Source organism: Salvelinus fontinalis, chromosome 14 (assembly GCF_029448725.1).
Source record: "Salvelinus fontinalis isolate EN_2023a chromosome 14, ASM2944872v1, whole genome shotgun sequence".
Classification (NCBI taxonomy): domain Eukaryota; kingdom Metazoa; phylum Chordata; class Actinopteri; order Salmoniformes; family Salmonidae; genus Salvelinus; species Salvelinus fontinalis.
In genome coordinates this window covers 9,724,384-9,743,699 of record NC_074678.1, presented here as the reverse complement: position 1 = coordinate 9,743,699, position 19,316 = coordinate 9,724,384, and the positions used below count along the sequence as shown (strand labels likewise).

Below are 19,316 nucleotides of genomic sequence, written 5' to 3'. Positions count from 1 at the left end.
AGGATGACCCATGTTGCCCCAGAGATTGGCCTGTAGGATGACCCATGTTGCCCCAGAGATTAGCCTGTAGGATGACCCATGTTGCCCAGAGATTAGCCTGTAGGATGACCCATGTTGCCCCAGAGATTGGCCTGTAGGATGACCCATGTTGCCCCAGAGATTGGCCTGTAGGATGACCCATGTTGCCCAGAGATTGGCCTGCAGGATGACCCATGTTGCCCCAGAGATTGGCCTGTAGGATGACCCATGTTGCCCCAGAGATTGGCCTGTAGGATGACCCATGTTGTCTAGAGATTAGCCTGTAGGATGACCCATGTTGCCCAGAGATTGGCCTGTAGGATGACCCATGTTGCCCAGAGATTAGCCTGTAGGATGACCCATGTTGCCCAGAGATTAGCCTGTAGGATGACCCATGTTGCCCAGAGATTGGCCTGTAGGATGACCCATGTTGCCCCAGAGATTGGCCTGTAGGATGACCCATGTTGCCCAGAGATTGGCCTGTAGGATGACCCATGTTGCCCAGAGATTAGCCTGTAGGATGACCCATGTTGCCCAGAGATTGGCCTGTAGGATGACCCATGTTGCCCAGAGATTAGCCTGTAGGATGACCCATGTTGCCCAGAGATTAGCCTGTAGGATGACCCATGTTGCCCCAGAGATTGGCCTGTAGGATGACCCATGTTGCCCAGAGATTGGCCTGTAGGATGACCCATGTTGCCCCAGAGATTGGCCTGTAGGATGACCCATGTTGCCCAGAGATTGGCCTGTAGGATGACCCATGTTGTCCAGAGATTGGCCTGTAGAATGACCCATGTTGTAGGATGACCCATGTTGCCCAGAGATTGGCCTGTAGGATGACCCATGTTGCCCCAGAGATTGGCCTGTAGGATGACCCATGTTGTCTAGAGATTGGCCTGTAGGATGACCCATGTTGCCCAGAGATTGGCCTGTAGGATGACCCATGTTGTAGGATGACCCATGTTGTAGGATGACCCATGTTGTAGGATGACCCATGTTGCCCCAGAGATTGGCCTGTAGGATGACCCATGTTGCCCAGAGATTGGCCTGTAGGATGACCCATGTTGCCCCAGAGATTGGCCTGTAGGATGACCCATGTTGCCCCAGAGATTGGCCTGTAGGATGACCCATGTTGCCCAGACATTGGCTTGTTGTAGCCCCAGCTCAATTAAAGACGATCAAGCAACCAACTGGAAACAATGAGAATTGGCCACTCGTCAATAATGAAATGTCCTAGAAACAGTCCAGACCAGTGTAAAATCCAAACATGATATACACCTCATCACTTCCATGTTATCAGTCTCTCAGCTCAGGAAAATGTGTATAGTAGGACTGTCTGTTTTCATCACAAACAAACGCTGGATGAATTGCTTTGCCATAATCTTACAGAGCCCCCCCAAAGATTCAACTGTTTTCCCTCAGCCGCCAAAACAACAACCATCACTACTGGAAAAATAAGTGTCTGTTTTTATGGTTCTAGACTTGAAAAGCACTGCTACCTATCATGTAAATAGTGTTTATAGGCTGTTTTCTAGCTTCATATTTTAATCATTAAAAATGTTCAAATGTACTTTTGTGGCATTTTTTTTCTCTCTACTGAATCTGTATGTACAATTTCATTGTGCATAAATGTCTAAAACTTACAGATGTTTTTATGTGAAACAAGGTAGACTCGATAATTGGACAGGGTAGGGAGACTATTTGGAGATTGCATATGAGTTCTCTGCCTGCAGTGCCTAGTAACCCACCACGAGGTGTGTCTCTATATTGTATCAATGTGATCGTATTTTAGATAGTCTCTGATTTGATTTAAGTTATAGTCTAAATTAAGCAAAATGTGTCTGTTTTTGAATGAAGGAAAGAGGTAAAAACAGATCTCTTTAGGCCAAACAACATCTTAACCACACACCTGTAATGTAGTTAGAACCCTTTACGCTGTTCCATATAACTCCTTGTTTGTTATATGAGAGCCCATTATGCTGTTCAATATAACTTGTTTTATGTCTCCTTTTACAAAGTAGCTTTGTAAATTACCATTCATCTCCTCTGCACGCTCGAAAGCTTTCATTCAGGTCCCCCCTGAAATTTGAAGACTTGTGCTTCCCGGACCATGCATCTTGTCATCATTGTGCACACACTGCTGGTGAATAGGCCATAGAGATAGATAGAGGACTCATCTTTGTATCTGTGCTATTATAGCATACGTGACAGCACGGGCAGCACCGTTGAGGCTATATCTCCATTTTGAAGTAGGACATCTTCTTCGCGATTGGCTGATCCCTCCTAATGACCCGGTTGGACATCACTCCAATTGGGTTTAACCGGTGAGAAATGGCTAGCTAGTTAGCAGCGTGCACTAGTAGTGTTTCAATCTTTGACGTCTCTCTCTGAGACCTTGAAGTAGTTGTTTCCCTTGCCCGGCAAGGACCGCGGCTTTTGTGGTTGCGATAGGTAACGACACTTTGTGGGAGGCAGTTGTTGATGTGTTCAGAGGGTTCCTGGTTCAAGCCCAGGGTTGGGGCGAGTGACAAAATCAACACTGTTATATGGGCCACCAGGAGGGATCAACCAATGAAGTTGGAAGTCCCACTAAATCGACTACTTTAAAATGGTGGAAGCCCTCAATGGCGATGCCCATGCTAAATGGCCTTTTGGCCGCTAGAGTCCTCTATCATTCTCTATGGTATAGGCACACACGCACCCCTCTTTGCCTCCTTCCCCAGGCACTATCTTTCCAATGAAAACTGAGATTGCAAAGGGAAGGTAGAACGACCTGTGTGACTCTAGCCACAATAACGATTAACTACAATAGTGCAATTTGCGGTTCACCTTCAGAATAAAAGTCCCCGATTTGAAAGTGATTCAAACGGATACAAATATTAGAATCATCATGCCATATTTGGAATAGATCATGCTAAATGAGGTCGGAATGTTATATACATGTAACAAAATCTGTTGACATCGCACTGTGGATGTAGTAGTCTTTATAATTGCATTGTGGGGCATCTTTATATGCACTAAACAACCTAACCTATGGATGAAATGGGGTATCAGCCTACTCAGTGACACTCACAGAACACAACTGTGTAGAGTTTACACAAATATTAGTGTCTTTAGCTCTTATTGCAGGACAAACAAAAAAAAAGTGTGAAAACATTCAGCGTGTTAAAGCTATGGATAATCAGTGTGAAACAAGGCAGATGTTTACGGCAAGAAGAGGAAAGAGCTCATCCTTGAACTCATGTCGACATTCAAGATGATGGGATCAAAGACTACCTTGCACAGCAAATAACCCAACAGAGTGGGACATGTATCATGTGCAAGAAAAACCCCAGCAACATTCATCACAGCTATGTTATCCATGCACCCCAGACATTACTAGTAGAGATGGACATGACAACAGAAAGCAACCTGCCTACACATGTACCTCTATCCAGACATTACTAGTAGAGATGGACATAACAGAAAGCAACCTGCCTCCACATGTACCTCTATCCAGACATTACTAGTAGAGATGAACATGACAACAGAAAGCAACCTGCCTCCACATGTACCTCTATCCAGACATTACTAGTAGAGATGGACATGACAACAGAAAGCAACCTGCCTCCACATGTACCTCTATCCAGACATTACTAGTAGAGATGGACATGACAACAGAAAGCAACCTGCCTCCACATGTACCTCTATCCAGACATTACTAGTAGAGATGGACATGACAACAGAAAGCAACCTGCCTCCACATGTACCTCTATCCAGACATTACTAGTAGAGATGGACATGACAACAGAAAGCAACCTGCCTACACATGTACCTCTATCCAGACATTACTAGTAGAGATGGACATGACAACAGAAAGCAACCTGCCTCCACATGTACCTCTATCCAGACATTACTAGTAGAGATGGACATGACAACAGAAAGCAACCTGCCTACACATGTACCTCTATCCAGACATTACTAGTAGAGATGGACATGACAACAGAAAGCAACCTGCCTCCACATGTACCTCTATCCAGACATTACTAGTAGAGATGGACATGTCAACAGAAAGCAACCTGCCTACACATGTACCTCTATCCAGACATTACTAGTAGAGATGGACATGACAACAGAAAGCAACCTGCCTCCACATGTACCTCTATCCAGACATTACTAGTAGAGATGGACATGACAACAGAAAGCAACCTGCCTACACATGTACCTCTATCCAGACATTACTAGTAGAGATGGACATGACAACAGAAAGCAACCTGCCTACACATGTACCTCTATCCAGACATTACTAGTAGAGATGGACATAACAGAAAGCAACCTGCCTCCACATGTACCTCTATCCAGACATTACTAGTAGAGATGGACATAACAGAAAGCAACCTGCCTCCACATGTACCTCTATCCAGACATTACTAGTAGAGATGGACATGACAACAGAAAGCAACCTGCCTACACATGTACCTCTATCCAGACATTACTAGTAGAGATGGACATGACAACAGAAAGCAATTTGCCTCCACATCTACCTCTATCCTGCATACAGAGCAAGCACTCATATGAATTGTCTAGTGTAGTCACGTTTTCAGATAAATGTACATTTTTCATCATGTACACATCAGGATCAACGTTGGTATATTAACCGTACTCAGGAAACGAAATCTACAGTCTATACGTTTGAAAAAGTAGAACAATTATTTTCTGAAGCTACATTTGTAGGGGTAGCATATCGTAGAACACAAAGCACAATTGAATTGATTTTCACATTGACAGGTGCGATGGCAAGCATTCACCTGTTGACATTCCCATTCCATATAAGTGTCTACCATCTCCACTAACTAGAGAGGATTATGACACAATAAGAGAGGGAAAGTGGTTTAGTGGTGGGATATCTATAATCCCACTCTGGTCATGATTTAGTGGTGGGATTATAGATGTCTACAACAATCTGGTCATGATTTAGTGGTGGGATTATAGATGTCTACAACAATCTCGTCAAGATTTAGTAGTGGGATTATAGATGTCTACAACAATCTGGTAAAGATTTAGTGGAGGGATTATAGATGTCTAACAATCTGGTCATGATTTAGTGGTGGGATTATAGATGTCTAACAATCTGGTCAATATTTAGTGGTGGGATTATAAATGTCGCCAACAATCTGGTCATGATTTAGTGGTGGGATTATAGATGTCTAACAATCTGGTCAAGATTTAGTGGTGGGATTATAAATGTCTAACAATCTGGTCAAGATTTAGTGGTGAGATTATAGATGTCGATAACAATCTGGTCAAGATTTAGTGGTGGGATTATAGATGTCGATAACAATCTGGTTAAGATTTAGTGGTGGGATTATAGATGTCGATAACAATCTGGTCAAGATTTAGTGGTGGGATTATAGATGTCTAACAATCTGGTCAAGATTTAGTGGTGGGATTAAAGATGTCTACAACAATCTGGTAAAGATTTAGTGGTGGGATTATAGATATCTACAACAATCTGGTCAATATTTAGTGGTGGGATTATAGATATCTACAACAATCTGGTCAATATTTAGTGGTGGGATTATAGATGTCTAACAATCTGGTCAATATTTAGTGGTGGGATTATAGATGTCTAACAATCTGGTCAATATTTAGCAGTGGGATTATAGATGTCTACAACAATCTGGTCAAGATTTAGTGGTGGGATTATAGATGTCTAACAATCTGGTCAAGATTTAGTGGTGGGATTATACACATTAAAACCTTCCTAATATTGAGTTGCTCCCCCTTTGGCCATCAGAACAGACTCAAGTCGTCGGGTCATGGACTCTACAAGGTGTCGAAAGCGATTTAGTGGTGGCCCATGTTGACTCCAATGCTTCCCACAGTTGTGTCAAATTGGCTGGATGTCCTTTGGGTGATGGACCGCTCTTGATACACAAAGGAAACTTTAGCGTGAAAAACCCAGCAGCGTTGCAGTTCTTGACACCAACCGGTGAACCTGGCACTTCAATATGTTGTCTTGCCCATTCACCCTCTGAATGGCTCACATACACAATCCATGTCTCAATTGTCTCAATGCTTAAAAATCCTTCTTTATCCCATCTCCCCCCCCCTTCATCTACACTGATTGAAGTGGATTTAACAGGTGACATCAATAAGGGATCATAGCTTTCACCTGGATTCACCTGGTCAGTCTGTGTCATGGAAAGAGCAGGTGTTCATAATGTTTTGTAAACTCAGTATATATGACTACAACAATTTGGTAAAATCTGGCTTTTTAAAATTATTTTATTTCACCTTTATTTAACCAGGTAGGCCGGTTGAGAACAAGTTCTCATTTACAACTGCGACCTGGCCAAGATAAAGCAAAGCAGTGTGACACAAACAACAACACAGTTACACATGGGATAAACAAACATACAGTCAATAACACAATAGAAAATCTGTATACAGTGTGTGCAAATGAAGTAAGGAGGTAAGGCAATAAATAGGCCATAGTGGCGATGTAAATACAATTTAGCAATTAACACTGGAGTGACAGATGTGCAGATGAGGATGTTCAAGTAGAAATACTGGTGTGCAAAAGAGCAGAAAAAAACAAATATGGGGATGAGCTAGGTAGTTGGTTGGATGGGCTATTTACAGATGGGCTGTATACAGTCGTGGCCAAAGTTTTGAGAATGACACAAATATTAATTTCCAGAAAGTTTGCTGCTTCAGTGTCTTTAGATAATTTTGTCAGATGTTACTATGGAATACTGAAGTATAATTACAAGAATTTCATAAGTGTCAAAGGCTTTTATTGACAATTACATGAAGTTGATGCAAAGAGTCAATATTTGCAGTGTTGACTCTTCTTTGTCAAGACCTCTGCAATCTGCCCTGGCATGCTGTCAATTAACTTCTGGGCCACATCCTGACTGATGGCAATCCATTCTTGCATAATCAATGCTTGGAGTTTGTGGGTTTTTGTTTGTCCACCCGCCTCTTGAGGATTGACCACAAGTTCTCATTGGGATTAAGGTCTGGGGAGTTTCCTGGCCATGGACCCAAAAAAATCGATGTTTTGTTCCCCGAGCCACTTAGTTATCACTTTTGCCTTATGGCAAGGTGCTCCATCATGCTGGAAAAGGCATTGTTCGTCACCAAACTGTTCCTGGATGGTTGGGAGAAGTTGCTCTCGGAGAATGTGTTGGTACCATTCTTTATTCATGGCTGTGATCTTAGGCAAAATTGTGAGTGAACCAACTCCCTTGGCAGAGAAGCAACCCCACACATGAATGGTGTCAGTTTGTTTTACTGTTGGCATGACACAGGACTGATGGTAGCGCTCACCTTGTCTTCTCCGGACAAGCTTTTTTACGGATGCCCCAAACAATCGGAAAGGGGATTCATCCGAGAAAATTACTTTACCCCAGTCCTCAGCTGTCCAATCCCTGTACCTTTTGCAGAATATCAGTCTGTCCATTACGTTTTTCCTGGAGAGAAGTGGCTTCTTTGCTGCCCTTCTTGACACAAGGCCATCCTCCAAAAGTCTTTGCCTCACTGTGAGTGAGATGCACTCACTCCTGCCTGCTGCCATTCCTGAGCAAGCTCTGTACTGGTGGTGCCCCGATCCCGCAGTTGAATCAACTTTGGGAGACGGTCCTGGCGCTTGCTGGACTTTCTTGGGCGCCCTGAAGCCTTCTTCACAACAATTGAACCGCTCTCCTTGAAGTTCTTGATGATCCGATAAATGGTTGATTTAGGTGCAATCTTCCTGGCAGCAATATTCTTGCCTGTGAAGCCCTTTTTGTGCAAAGCAATGATGACGGCACGTGTTTCCTTGCAGGTAACCATGGTTGACAGAGAATAACAATGATTCCAAGCACCACCCTCCTTTTGAAGCTTCCAGTCTGTTATTCAAACTCAATCAGCATGACAGAGTGATCTCCAGCCTTGTACTCGTCAACACTCACACCTGTATTAATGAGTGAATCACTGACATGATGTCAGCTGGTCCTTTTGTGGCAGGGCGGAAATGCAGTGGAAATGTTTTTTGGGGATTCAGTTCATTTGCATGGCAAAGAGGGACTTTGCAATTAATTGCAATTCATCTGATCACTCTTCGTAACATTCTGGAGTATAGACAAACTGAGGCAGCAGACTTTGTGAAAATGTATATTTGTGTCATTCTCAAAACTTTGGGCCACGACTGTACAGCTGCAGCGATCGGTAAGCTGCTCTGACTGCCGATGCTTGAAGTTAGTGAGGGAGATATAAGTCTCCAACTTCAGTAATTTTTGTAACTCGTTCCAGTCATTGGCAGCAGAGAACTGGAAGGAAATGCGGACGAAGGAGGTGTTGGTTTTGGGGATGACCAGTGAAATATACCTGCTGGAGCGCGTGCTACGGGTGGGTCTTGCTATGGTGACCAGTGAGCTGAGATAAGGTGGGGCTTTACCTAGCATCGACTTATAGATGACATGGAGCCAGTGGGTTTGGCGACGAATATGAAGCGAGGGCCAGCCAACGAGAGCATACAGGTCGCAATGGTGGGTTGTATATGGGGCTTTGGTGACAAAACGGATGGCACTGTGAGAGACAGCATCCAATTGGTTGAGTAGAGTGTTGGAGGGTATTTTGTAAATGACATCGCCGAAGTCGAGGTTCGGTAGGATGGTCAGTTTTACAGGGGTATGTTTGGCAGCGTGAGTGAAGGATGCTTTGTTGTGAAATAGGAAGCCGATTCTAGATTTAATTGTGGATTGGAGATGCTTAATGTGAGTCTGGAAGGAGAGTTTAGAGTCTAACCAGACACCTAGGTATTTGTAGTTGTCCACATATTCTAAGTCAGAACCGTCCAGAGTGGTGATGCTAGACGGGCGGACAGGTGCGGGCAACGATCGGTTGAAGAGCATGCATTTAGTTTTACTAGCATTTAAGAGCAGTTGGAGGCCACGGAAGGAGTGTTGTATGGCATTGAAGCTTGTTTGGAGGTTAGTTAGCACAGTGTCCAAAGATGGGCCAGAAGTATACAGAATGGTGTCTTATCAAAACATGTGTACTAATGCCTCTTGCTTCTTTTGTTAGCCAAGAATTGAAGAACCTATCCTGGGACAATGTAGATGTTCTGCCTAAGCTGCCCATAGCAGAGTTTACCTGGTGTCGTTCTGAATTAGAGGGAGTGAGAATACCTGTGGATGTCAGGTCATCACATGGGTTGCCATAGACATGGAGCATAGAGGGAATAATGAGACAATCATAATATTAAGTTATGGAATAATGAGACAAACAAAATATTAATTTATAGAATAATGAGACAAACAAAATATTAAGTTATAGAATAATGAGACAAACAAAATATTAAGTTATAGAATAATGAGACAAACAAAATATTAAGTTATAGAATAATGAGACAAACAAAATATTAAGTTATAGAATAATGAGACAACCATAACATTAATTTATAGAATAATGAGACAAACAAAATATTAAGTTATAGAATAATGAGACAACCATAACATTAATTTATAGAATAATGAGACAAACAAAATATTAAGTGAGACAATCATAACATTAAGTTATAGAATAATGAGACAACTGTCATATTAAGTTATAGAATTATGAACTCCTTACATGCAATACCAAACTGAAATCAGGGGCATTCTGTACAGCTTGGATATTGTCCTTGATTATGAATTCTGGCGTTGATGCCCTACATTTAAAAAACTGTCAGACGGAAGCAGCTGTGGTATCTATGTGTTTGTTTTCCAAAGCAGTCATATCAGGGTAAAGAATTAACCAATTTTGTGACAAAGGTCTGTAGAAAACACAGTACTTGTTTAGAAAGATGTAGCTGAGTGATATCATTTTATGATATGCCTGTTTTGAATTACTCGTGAAGTTAATGATGTCATCTAATGAAATATAGATGGCTTGAATCTCAGAGGTTTCATTTTGTGTTTCATGTAATCTTTACAAAGTTGTGTTCTGTGACTGTCAATGAGTAGAACGATAGCCCATTTCAAGGGGTGCACAACCTCTAATTTATATGTACTGTATGTTCAATACTCACTGTAAATGGCTGTATGCTTAATGTGTCTCATTTCACACTGGTTTTTAGAGTCCCACAATAAGAGCTAATACTATAATATTTGTGTAAACTCTACAGAGTTGTGTTTTGTGAGTGGCACCGAGTAGGCTGATACCCCATTTCATGGGTGCAACATCCGTAGGTTAGGTTGTACAGTATAGTGCATAAGTATGCCCACAATGCAATTCTAAAGTCTAATACATCCACAGTGCAATTGCAACTGATATTTACTTTTTTTTGTATCAAATTAACTAATTTTGATTCATTTATTTATATAACAAGAAGCGTTATCTAGTCCAAATATGGAATGATTCTATTATTTATATCCGTTTGGATCACTTTCTTTGGGGGACTTTTATTTTGAAAGCGAACCACTCAATCCACTATTTGGGAAGTGTGCGGGAGGGCATGGGACAGTGTAGTTCCGGTGGATAAAGTTGTGTATGTTAAAACTGTAGGGGTGCGCATGCTTTTATTTACATGTTATTTTACCTTTATTTAGCTAGGCAAGTCAGTTAAGAAGAAATTGTTATTTACAATGAAGGCCTAGGAACAGTGGGGCCGAACAACAGATGGGGGCAGAACAACAGATGTTTACCTTGTCAGCTCAGGGATTCGATCTAGCAACCATTCGGTTACTGGCCCAACACTCTAACCACAAGGCTACCTGCTGGCCCATGTTGCTGGCGATCGGAAGTGTTTGGAGCGAGAGAGGCAGGTTGAAGTGGCCAGAGTCAGGGTAGTGCAGAAGGTGTCGTATGCTGAGGCAGTGAAGAAAGTAGAGGAGGATGGGTCAAGGGTGAGGGTTCCTGAGAGGATCCCTGTGAGTAGTAGATCTGTGCAGCACAGAGGGAAAGGCCAACGAGTGATATATGCTTCAGTAAGGTTGGCTTCTTAGCGTTCATAGCAATGGTTATCAACTGTACCGCAGAAATGGAACGTAAATCACACAAAATAGATGTTGTGGTGGCAGCTGCAGAGAAGTATTTTGGTATAAGAGATTTGACTTCAGAAGGGTTACTTACAGTGTGTGTTGAGGGGTGGTGTCCCGTCCTCCCAGGTCGTTGGCACGGTGCAGGAACAGATAGGTTCAAAGTAGTGGAATGGGGTAGTGGGTTTTTAATGAGTGTAGGTGGCAGCTGCAAAGAATTACCAGGGTGTATGAGATTTTACTGCAGAACAGTTTATGGGGTGGTGATTGTTATGAAATAGTGTTATATAGGTGTAGGGTTAGTTTGTGGTGCGATTTTTTCCTTTTAGGAACAGTAATAATGAAGATAATTTTATGTAGATAGGCCTTAGATTGGCTTTACACTTTAATGTAGTAGGTGGTGGTGTGTGCACCTTTAAATTGGATGTGATCCGCCAACCCAATCCCAAAGAAGAAGAAGTTCACTATTGTGGCTAGCTTCACACAGGTGGAAGAACGGACCATGAAAGATAGATATGTTAAAGTCGTGAAAATCTTAACTATTTATATTTTTAAAAAGTTAAATAGATCTAAGTAATATAATATGTGCAAAGGATTGCGAATCCGGAATTGTATCCAAACATTTGCAAACTTGACAACAAACATAAAAAATAAATAGCATATTGGAGCGCGGTCGAGTCTGGCCGAAGTTAGCTTGTTCGGCTAGTCAGTTAGCTAGCTAATCAACTATCAAGACGCACGAACAACCTGGGAGAAACGGGAAAGAAAACAAAATGATCGTTTGAACATCAAACAGTAATGTTGCCTTTAGGAATTAACTTGCGCTACGGTTGAAAAATGTATTGAGGATTTGGAAACAAGGTGGGGGAATCAACTAGCGAAGAAACACAACAGCTAACTACGAGACAACTGCAATGTTGTCGGGGCAGCAGGGACTGGTTCGCCGCTGTGGCAGCCCCTCGGCGTGTCGAGGCTGGCCACATTCGGTTCAGTGGAGACTCGGGGGTTTCTTTTTCCTGCTGTTGGTGGAAGGGGCCGTGTGCCTCGCCAACCCCAGCACTAGCAGTGCCCCTGCTCCGGGCATCAACAATCACCCCAGTGTCAACGTCTACATGAGCGAGGAGGAGGTCAAGAAGCTTTTGGGTAAGTACATTGATAAAGGACTGCTAAAACAGCTAGCTAGCAGTTGGTTAGCTGTTAGCTAACGTTAATCACACATAGTTAAGTACGGCCACAGGGTTAGTTTTACATGTATGTGGTACTGGTGTGTGTTGTGAGGGTGTACTGCATACCCTGGACTGCATGTAAAGCAAACTCTGTCTAACAAACAAACTAACTAACCAGCTACACCGGCTAGGTAATAGGTTCAGGTGAGAACAAGTGATATGGACCGCTGAGGAAGTGGTTAACTCATTCATAGACCGTAACAACCTTTAGCGCCTATTGACGGTAGTATCTTCTGGACCGGGTAAGTTTTGGAGCCCATGACGCTCGTTCTGAATGTTAACGCATCGCTTACGGTAATTCTTCTTCTATGGTATATTGGCGATCACACAATGTAATGTGCATCCCGACACCTACTATTACGGGATGGAAACAGGACCCCCCCCCCCCCCCCCCCCCCCAGAACTGAACAGACCAGCAAGCCCAGGTTACATGCATTCTAAGCCAAACACATGCATTATATTCTTAGAAGCATAAAAATGAGATCTTGTTATTAAACCAGCACATAATGGTATGTCCAAACTCACATGAGCCATATGAACCCATTGCATGAACAGTAGTCGATGGCCTTGCTTCTATACTGTTTAATAAACATTCAATGGGGTCTTCTTTTGACTGACCGTTGTGTGTCTGTTGTTACTGAAATTAGGCTAGGCCTATGTTCACCCTGTTCATTGGATGATTTTAATATGGGGTTTGTTAGCTAGCTAGAGACATGCGCTAGAAGGCGGTTGGGTAGCAGTTTGGAAGCAATCCTTATGGTAGTGAGTGCCGCGGCAAAACTAGGCCTATTGCTGGAGCAACCATTTCCACAAGGAGAGGAGAGAGAACTTGGGATGGACTTGGTCCCGTTTGGGATGGACTTGGTCCCGTTTGGGATGGACTTGGTCCCGTTTGGGATGGACTTGGTCCCGTTTGGGATGGACTTGGTCCCGTTTGGGATGGACTTGGTCCCGTTTGGGATGGACTTGGTCCCGTTTGGGATGGACTTGGTCCCGTTTGGGATGGACTTGGTCCCGTTTGGGAATCATGGATGGACTTCACTAGAAGCTCGTTTTATTATTTTCACCTCCCCACATTATAATTGGAAGAAGTGTAAACTCTCAACAGTTTATTAGCTAGAAAGGCCAACTCCTAACACATGTTCTCTAGTAGCAGCTGGTTAAACAAAGGATATGTGTTGGACAAAATATAATGTCCAAGTCAAGAAAGCTTACCAGCAGCCTGCAGCGTTGTACTCATGGCTTCTTGTTCAAACCCTATGCAGATACTCCAGTGAGTATAAAAAGATTAGGAGTTGAGAAATAAAGTTGACATTTATAAAGAACATTCCCCTTGTTTCTACAGTTGGAATGTTATTTAAAATGTGTTTTATTCTGTTGCTAATATTCATAACATAACATTCATATATAACTTTTATTTTAAAGTACTTAAAAAAAAATATATATATATTTGCGGACCCCCTGGTTGAAAACTCCTTGCTGTAACATCACCTGTTGCTGTACTTCTTTATGCATAGTGCTCTGGCTATATGGGGCGGCAGGTAGACTAGTGGTTAGAGCGTTGGGGCGGCAGGTAGACTAGTGGTTAGAGCGTTGGGGCGGCAGGTAGACTAGTGGTTAGAGCGTTGGGGCGGCAGGTAGACTAGTGGTTAGAGCGTTGGGGCGGCAGGTAGACTAGTGGTTAGAGCGTTGGGGCGGCAGGTAGACTAGTGGTTAGAGCGTTGGGGCGGCAGGTAGACTAGTGGTTAGAGCGTTGGGGCGGCAGGTAGACTAGTGGTTAGAGCGTTGGACTTGTAACCGAAAGGTTGCAAGATCGAATCCCTGTGATGACAAGGTAAAAATCTGTCGTTCTGCCCCTGAACAGGGCATTGTTCCTAGGCCGTCATTGAAAATAAGAATTTGTTTAAAAAATAAAAAATAAATAGTAAAATATTTGTTGTGTTCTTTTACCCCCCTTTTTTCCCCTCCCCAATTCTGTGATTTCCAATTGGTTGTTAGTCTTTTCCCATCGCTGCACTCTACAGATTCGGGAGAGGCGAAGGTCAAGAGCCATGCGTCCTCCAAAACACGACCCTGCCAAGATGCACTGCTTCTTGACACACTGCTCGTGTAACCCGGAAGCCACCTGCACCAAAGGTGTCGGGAGGAAACACTGTCTTGCGTGCTACCGAAGTCAGCTAGAGAGCAAGAAGTCGCTAGCGCGTAACGGGACCAGGAGTCACTAGCGCGTAACGGGACAAGAAGTCGCTAGCGCGTAACGGGACAAGAAGTCGCTAGCGCGTAACGGGACCAGGAGTCGCTGGCGCGTAACGGGACCAGGAGTCGCTGGCGCGTAACGGGACCAGGAGTCGCTGGCGCGTAACGGGACCAGGAGTCGCTGGCGCCTAACGGGACCAGGAGTCGCTGGCGCCTAACGGGACCAGGAGTCGCTGGCGCCTAACGGGACCAGGAGTCGCTGGCGCCTAACGGGACCAGGAGTCGCTGGCGCCTAACGGGACCAGGAGTCGCTGGCGCCTAACGGGACCAGGAGTCGCTGGCGCCTAACGGGACCAGGAGTCGCTGGCGCCTAACGGGACCAGGAGTCGCTGGCGCCTAACGGGACCAGGAGTCGCTGGCGCCTAACGGGACCAGGAGTCGCTGGCGCCTAACGGGACCAGGAGTCGCTGGCGCCTAACGGGACCAGGAGTCGCTGGCGCCTAACGGGACCAGGAGTCGCTGGCGCCTAACGGGACCAGGAGTCGCTGGCGCCTAACGGGACCAGGAGTCGCTGGCGCCTAACGGGACCAGGAGTCGCTGGCGCCTAACGGGACCAGGAGTCGCTGGCGCCTAACGGGACCAGGAGTCGCTGGCGCCTAACGGGACCAGGAGTCGCTGGCGCCTAACGGGACCAGGAGTCGCTGGCGCCTAACGGGACCAGGAGTCGCTGGCGCCTAACGGGACCAGGAGTCGCTGGCGCCTAACGGGACCAGGAGTCGCTGGCGCCTAACGGGACCAGGAGTCGCTGGCGCCTAACGGGACCAGGAGTCGCTGGCGCCTAACGGGACCAGGAGTCGCTGGCGCCTAACGGGACCAGGAGTCGCTGGCGCCTAACGGGACCAGGAGTCGCTGGCGCCTAACGGGACCAGGAAATCCCGGCCGGCCAAACCCTCCCCTAACCCGGGCGACGCTGGTCTTTATGTGCTCCGCCTTATGGGTCTCCCAGTCACTGCCGGCTGTGACACAGCCTGGGAGCGAACCCGGGATGGTGTGATGCCTCAAGCACTGCGATGCAACCCCTTAGACTTCTGCGTCACTCGGGAGGCCCCTGGCTAGATATTTTAAGAGAAATGGACAAATATTATAACTGAAATTAGCTTAACAAAATGGTAAAAATGTAAGCATATCATGATATATTCCACTCATTAATGGGATGCGACTGCGTAATTTTTGAATCTTGTAGGCTAATATTTTCTACGTCATTATTTCTCTCTATTACGGAATCCTCTCTAGTCACTTTGAGCAAAATGCTCTTTGATTGACAAAGCCTTCTCACAAGGGATTGACCGCAGCAAACCCTGGCGATATTGTCTGCTTTTCATAACATTCGAATTCTTGATTGCGCCAAATGTGCACCTGCCCCGTAATGTTATCTGAGAAAATATTGTAACGACTCGGTATTGTGTTCTGTGTTTGTGGGTGTGTTATGGTTCTCATGGCTACTAGCAGGGGTTAAATATGTCAGGACAGATGGAAAGGTTGGGGGGGTATGATGGTTAATCCCGCGGGGTTTGGAAATGCATAAATAGGGATCACTGTCTCATCTCTCTCTCTTCTGTTCGGGGGCTTGATCTGTTCCTATGAGAGTGACCCCTTAACTCGACATGTATAATTGTGTACGTTCGGCATTTAGCGGCGTGGGCTGTGGCCTGAACAATAGCCCAGTTTAGGAATAAACCTGTGTTCTGACCTGCACACCTAGAGTCCGTCTCTTTTCTCTTTATGACCCAGCCGGGTCATTACAATATATTAACGTTACCGATTGCCGGTCAGCAACTGCGCTATAAATCCTGCTGTATATTGAACGTTGAGATTTGCAGAAAAGTCAGTCTCTTTGGACTCAAAGGAGTGGAATGTTAGTCTTAGTACCAGTCTCTTTAGCGATCAGATTTATACATCCTGTGAAACATCTGGCTCTTTGTTCTATCTGTGCCGTGACTGCCTGACCACTGCAGACAGAGATGAGAGGAGAAAATAGAGCGCATTTTAATTGTGCCGTTACAACGCCGACCGTGGACATTTTTTTTGCCTGACAAATAACCTCGACCCCAAATTTCATGACCATCACGGCCCTAATGTGGTTATACTCCCCCATGTCCTTCTGACAGTCTGGGTACCGATCTGTTTTAGCTCATATTCCGCTCCTTGTACTCCGTGTCATATGCCAACGTTTAGCATAACAGGAGTGTCCCTATGGCAAAACAGATTGGCACCCAGACTACTTCTGCCATGGCTATTTCACCTTAGTATAGGTAACAGGTGCTGCCTCTCTGGGCAGCAAGCGAAACGATTGTGCAGATTTAGTGACTGAGAATGAAAGGGTCATTTGTAAAGGACTGTGATCCTTTGGGGAACTGACCTAGAGTTGGACTTGTGTTCTGCTACATAGATATCACATTAACATCAGGAGCTTCTGCCTTTTTAATCATGGGTTGTGTCCTAAATGGCAGCCTATTCCCTACATAGTGCTCAATGGGCGCTGGTCAAAAGTAGTGTACTACAAAGGGAATAGGGTGTCATTTTGGGCTCATGTCGAGGTTGGACAACAACAAAAAAACATTTTCAGGAGTTTGCTGGCTGCAGATTGAATTCATTCAATTAAAAATAGGTCTACTTTATTTAGGCTTTTCCACAAGAAGTGATTGTTTTGTCACCATAACTGGTCGGCGTAGCAAGCACAGCTACCAGATATCGATCCTACCAGACACTAGTTGAATAAGGAGTGTGCTTAGACCTGAGATCAGCAGCAAAAGCCTCTTGTCTCCTCTCTCTGACTCTGGCCTCCGATAGAGAAGACGTGTGTTCCTGCTTCCCACTCATCCCTCACAGACGTTTCCTCTCCTTCTCTCTGGGGTCTCCGAAGCTCTGTAATTCATTTTACAGATACTTATCGGACTCACTTTGCTGCAGGAGTCACAGGAGTTAGAGTGGCTAGCTGCTGCAGAGCACAGGACCATGGAACCTTTATTCAACTAGACAAGTCAGTTAGGAACAAATTCTTATTTACAATGACGGCCATACCTCGGACGACACTGGGCCAATTGTGCGCCGCCCTAAGGGGACTATAGCCTACTTGTCTGTCTTTTACATTATTTTTGTTTATGTTGCCACATTGTTTTTGCTCTGTGTTCAAACAACTGTTGTGTGTTTATTTATTTCACCTTTATTTAACCAGGTGACCAGGATGTCATAATGATAGTTTAACCAGGTGACCATGATGTCCCGTGTGGCTCAGTTGGTAGAGCATGGCACTTGCAACGCAAGGGTTGTGGGTTCAATTCCCACGGTGGGACCAGGATGAATATGTATGAACTTTCCAATTTGTAAGTCGCTCTGGATAAGAGCGTCTGCTAAATGACTTAAATGTAAATGTCATAATGATAGTTTAACCAGGTGACCATGATGTCATAATGATAGTTTAACCAGGTGACCATGATGTCATAATGATAGTTTAACCAGGTGACCATGATGTCATAATGATAGTTTAACCAGGTAGGCCTGTTGAGAACAAGTTCTCATTTACAACTGCGACCTGGCCAAGATAAAGCAAAGCAGTGTGACACAAACAACAACACAGAGTTACACATGGAATAAACAATAAACAAGCTAATAACACAATAAACAAGTTTTTATTTTATTTGTTTAACCTTTATTTAACCAGTTAGGCCAGTTGAGAACAAGTTCTCATTTACAATTGCGACCTGGCCAAGATAAAACAAAGCAGTGCGACACAAACAACAACACAGAGTTACACATGGAATAAACAAACATACAGTCAATAATACAATAAAATAAGTCTATATACAGTGTGTGCAAATGGTGTGAGGAGTTAAGGCAATAAATAGGCCATAGTAGCGAAATAATTACAACTTAGCAAATTAACACTGGACTGCTATATGTGCAGATGATGATGTCCAAGTAGGTATTTACTAGAAACCAAACAGAAGCAAACGAAACGTGGAGGGACCTACTTGAATTCGTCCAATATAAACTCTTGTTTTTGTTGCAAAAAGTTTTTTCCGTTAGCAACTGTTAGCAACGGTTTGGACTAATGAGTACACCCCGGTTGTAACTCAGATTTCTCTGCTGCGTTTTGAATGGTGGAACATGATTGGCTGTATTTACATTACAATCAGTCTGCTCCGATCCCCGGCGCTGACACGCCACGTAAACAACGTTGGAGACGGAGTCTTGGCTTGCTAAGCATCTACAGGAGAGGGCACGTTTCTCCCTGATTTGCCTAAATCAATAAGTACTGTAATATGACGATAGTTACGTAAGACATGGGCCTACTTACTGTAACATGGCCACAGTTTTATAAAGCACTTTTACCTGTTGATACTAGGCCATCTGGATTGTCTCACGGCAGGCTGAAAGGGAGGTTGTCAAATTTGGTTAGTCCTGTATGGTCGCGTTCTCCATCTCCTGGTAGAGAGAACATGAGTTTTGTTTTGGTCAAATCAAATCCAGCTGTATTCGTGTCCTTGAAAGGGATAAGGCAGGTTCCTCCGGAGGTGCTGTTTAGTAGTACGCCTGTCGGGCAGTCTACCAGGGTCTTCTCTAAAGTACCTACAGGTAACACTGCTACAGAGGGGACAAAGACTCAGTCAGTGGACGTACATTTCTACATACATTTACACCCCTTCTAGCCTGGTAGTGTGTCCTACCTCTAGTGTTGTTGCCTGGTAGTGTGTCCTACCTCTAGTGTTGTTGCCTGGTAGTGTGTCCTACCTCTAGTGTTGTTGCCCACTAGCCTGGTAGTGTGTCCTACTAGTGTTGTTGCCCACTAGCCTGGTAGTGTCTCCTACCTCTAGTGTTGTTGCCCACTAGC

General features: G+C 44.4%; 1 protein-coding gene across 1 annotated transcript in view; it reads left to right on the top strand.

The window, feature by feature from the left end:
- Positions 1 to 11,457: 11,457 nt before the first annotated feature.
- Positions 11,458 to 19,316, top strand: part of LOC129869469 (tyrosine-protein kinase RYK-like) — a gene marked incomplete in the record, with an annotated part of 143,829 nt that continues 135,970 nt past the window's right edge. Inside the window, 1 exon segment of the mRNA XM_055943921.1 lies at positions 11,458 to 12,146. Within this exon segment, the coding sequence (XP_055799896.1) occupies positions 11,918 to 12,146 (229 nt within the window).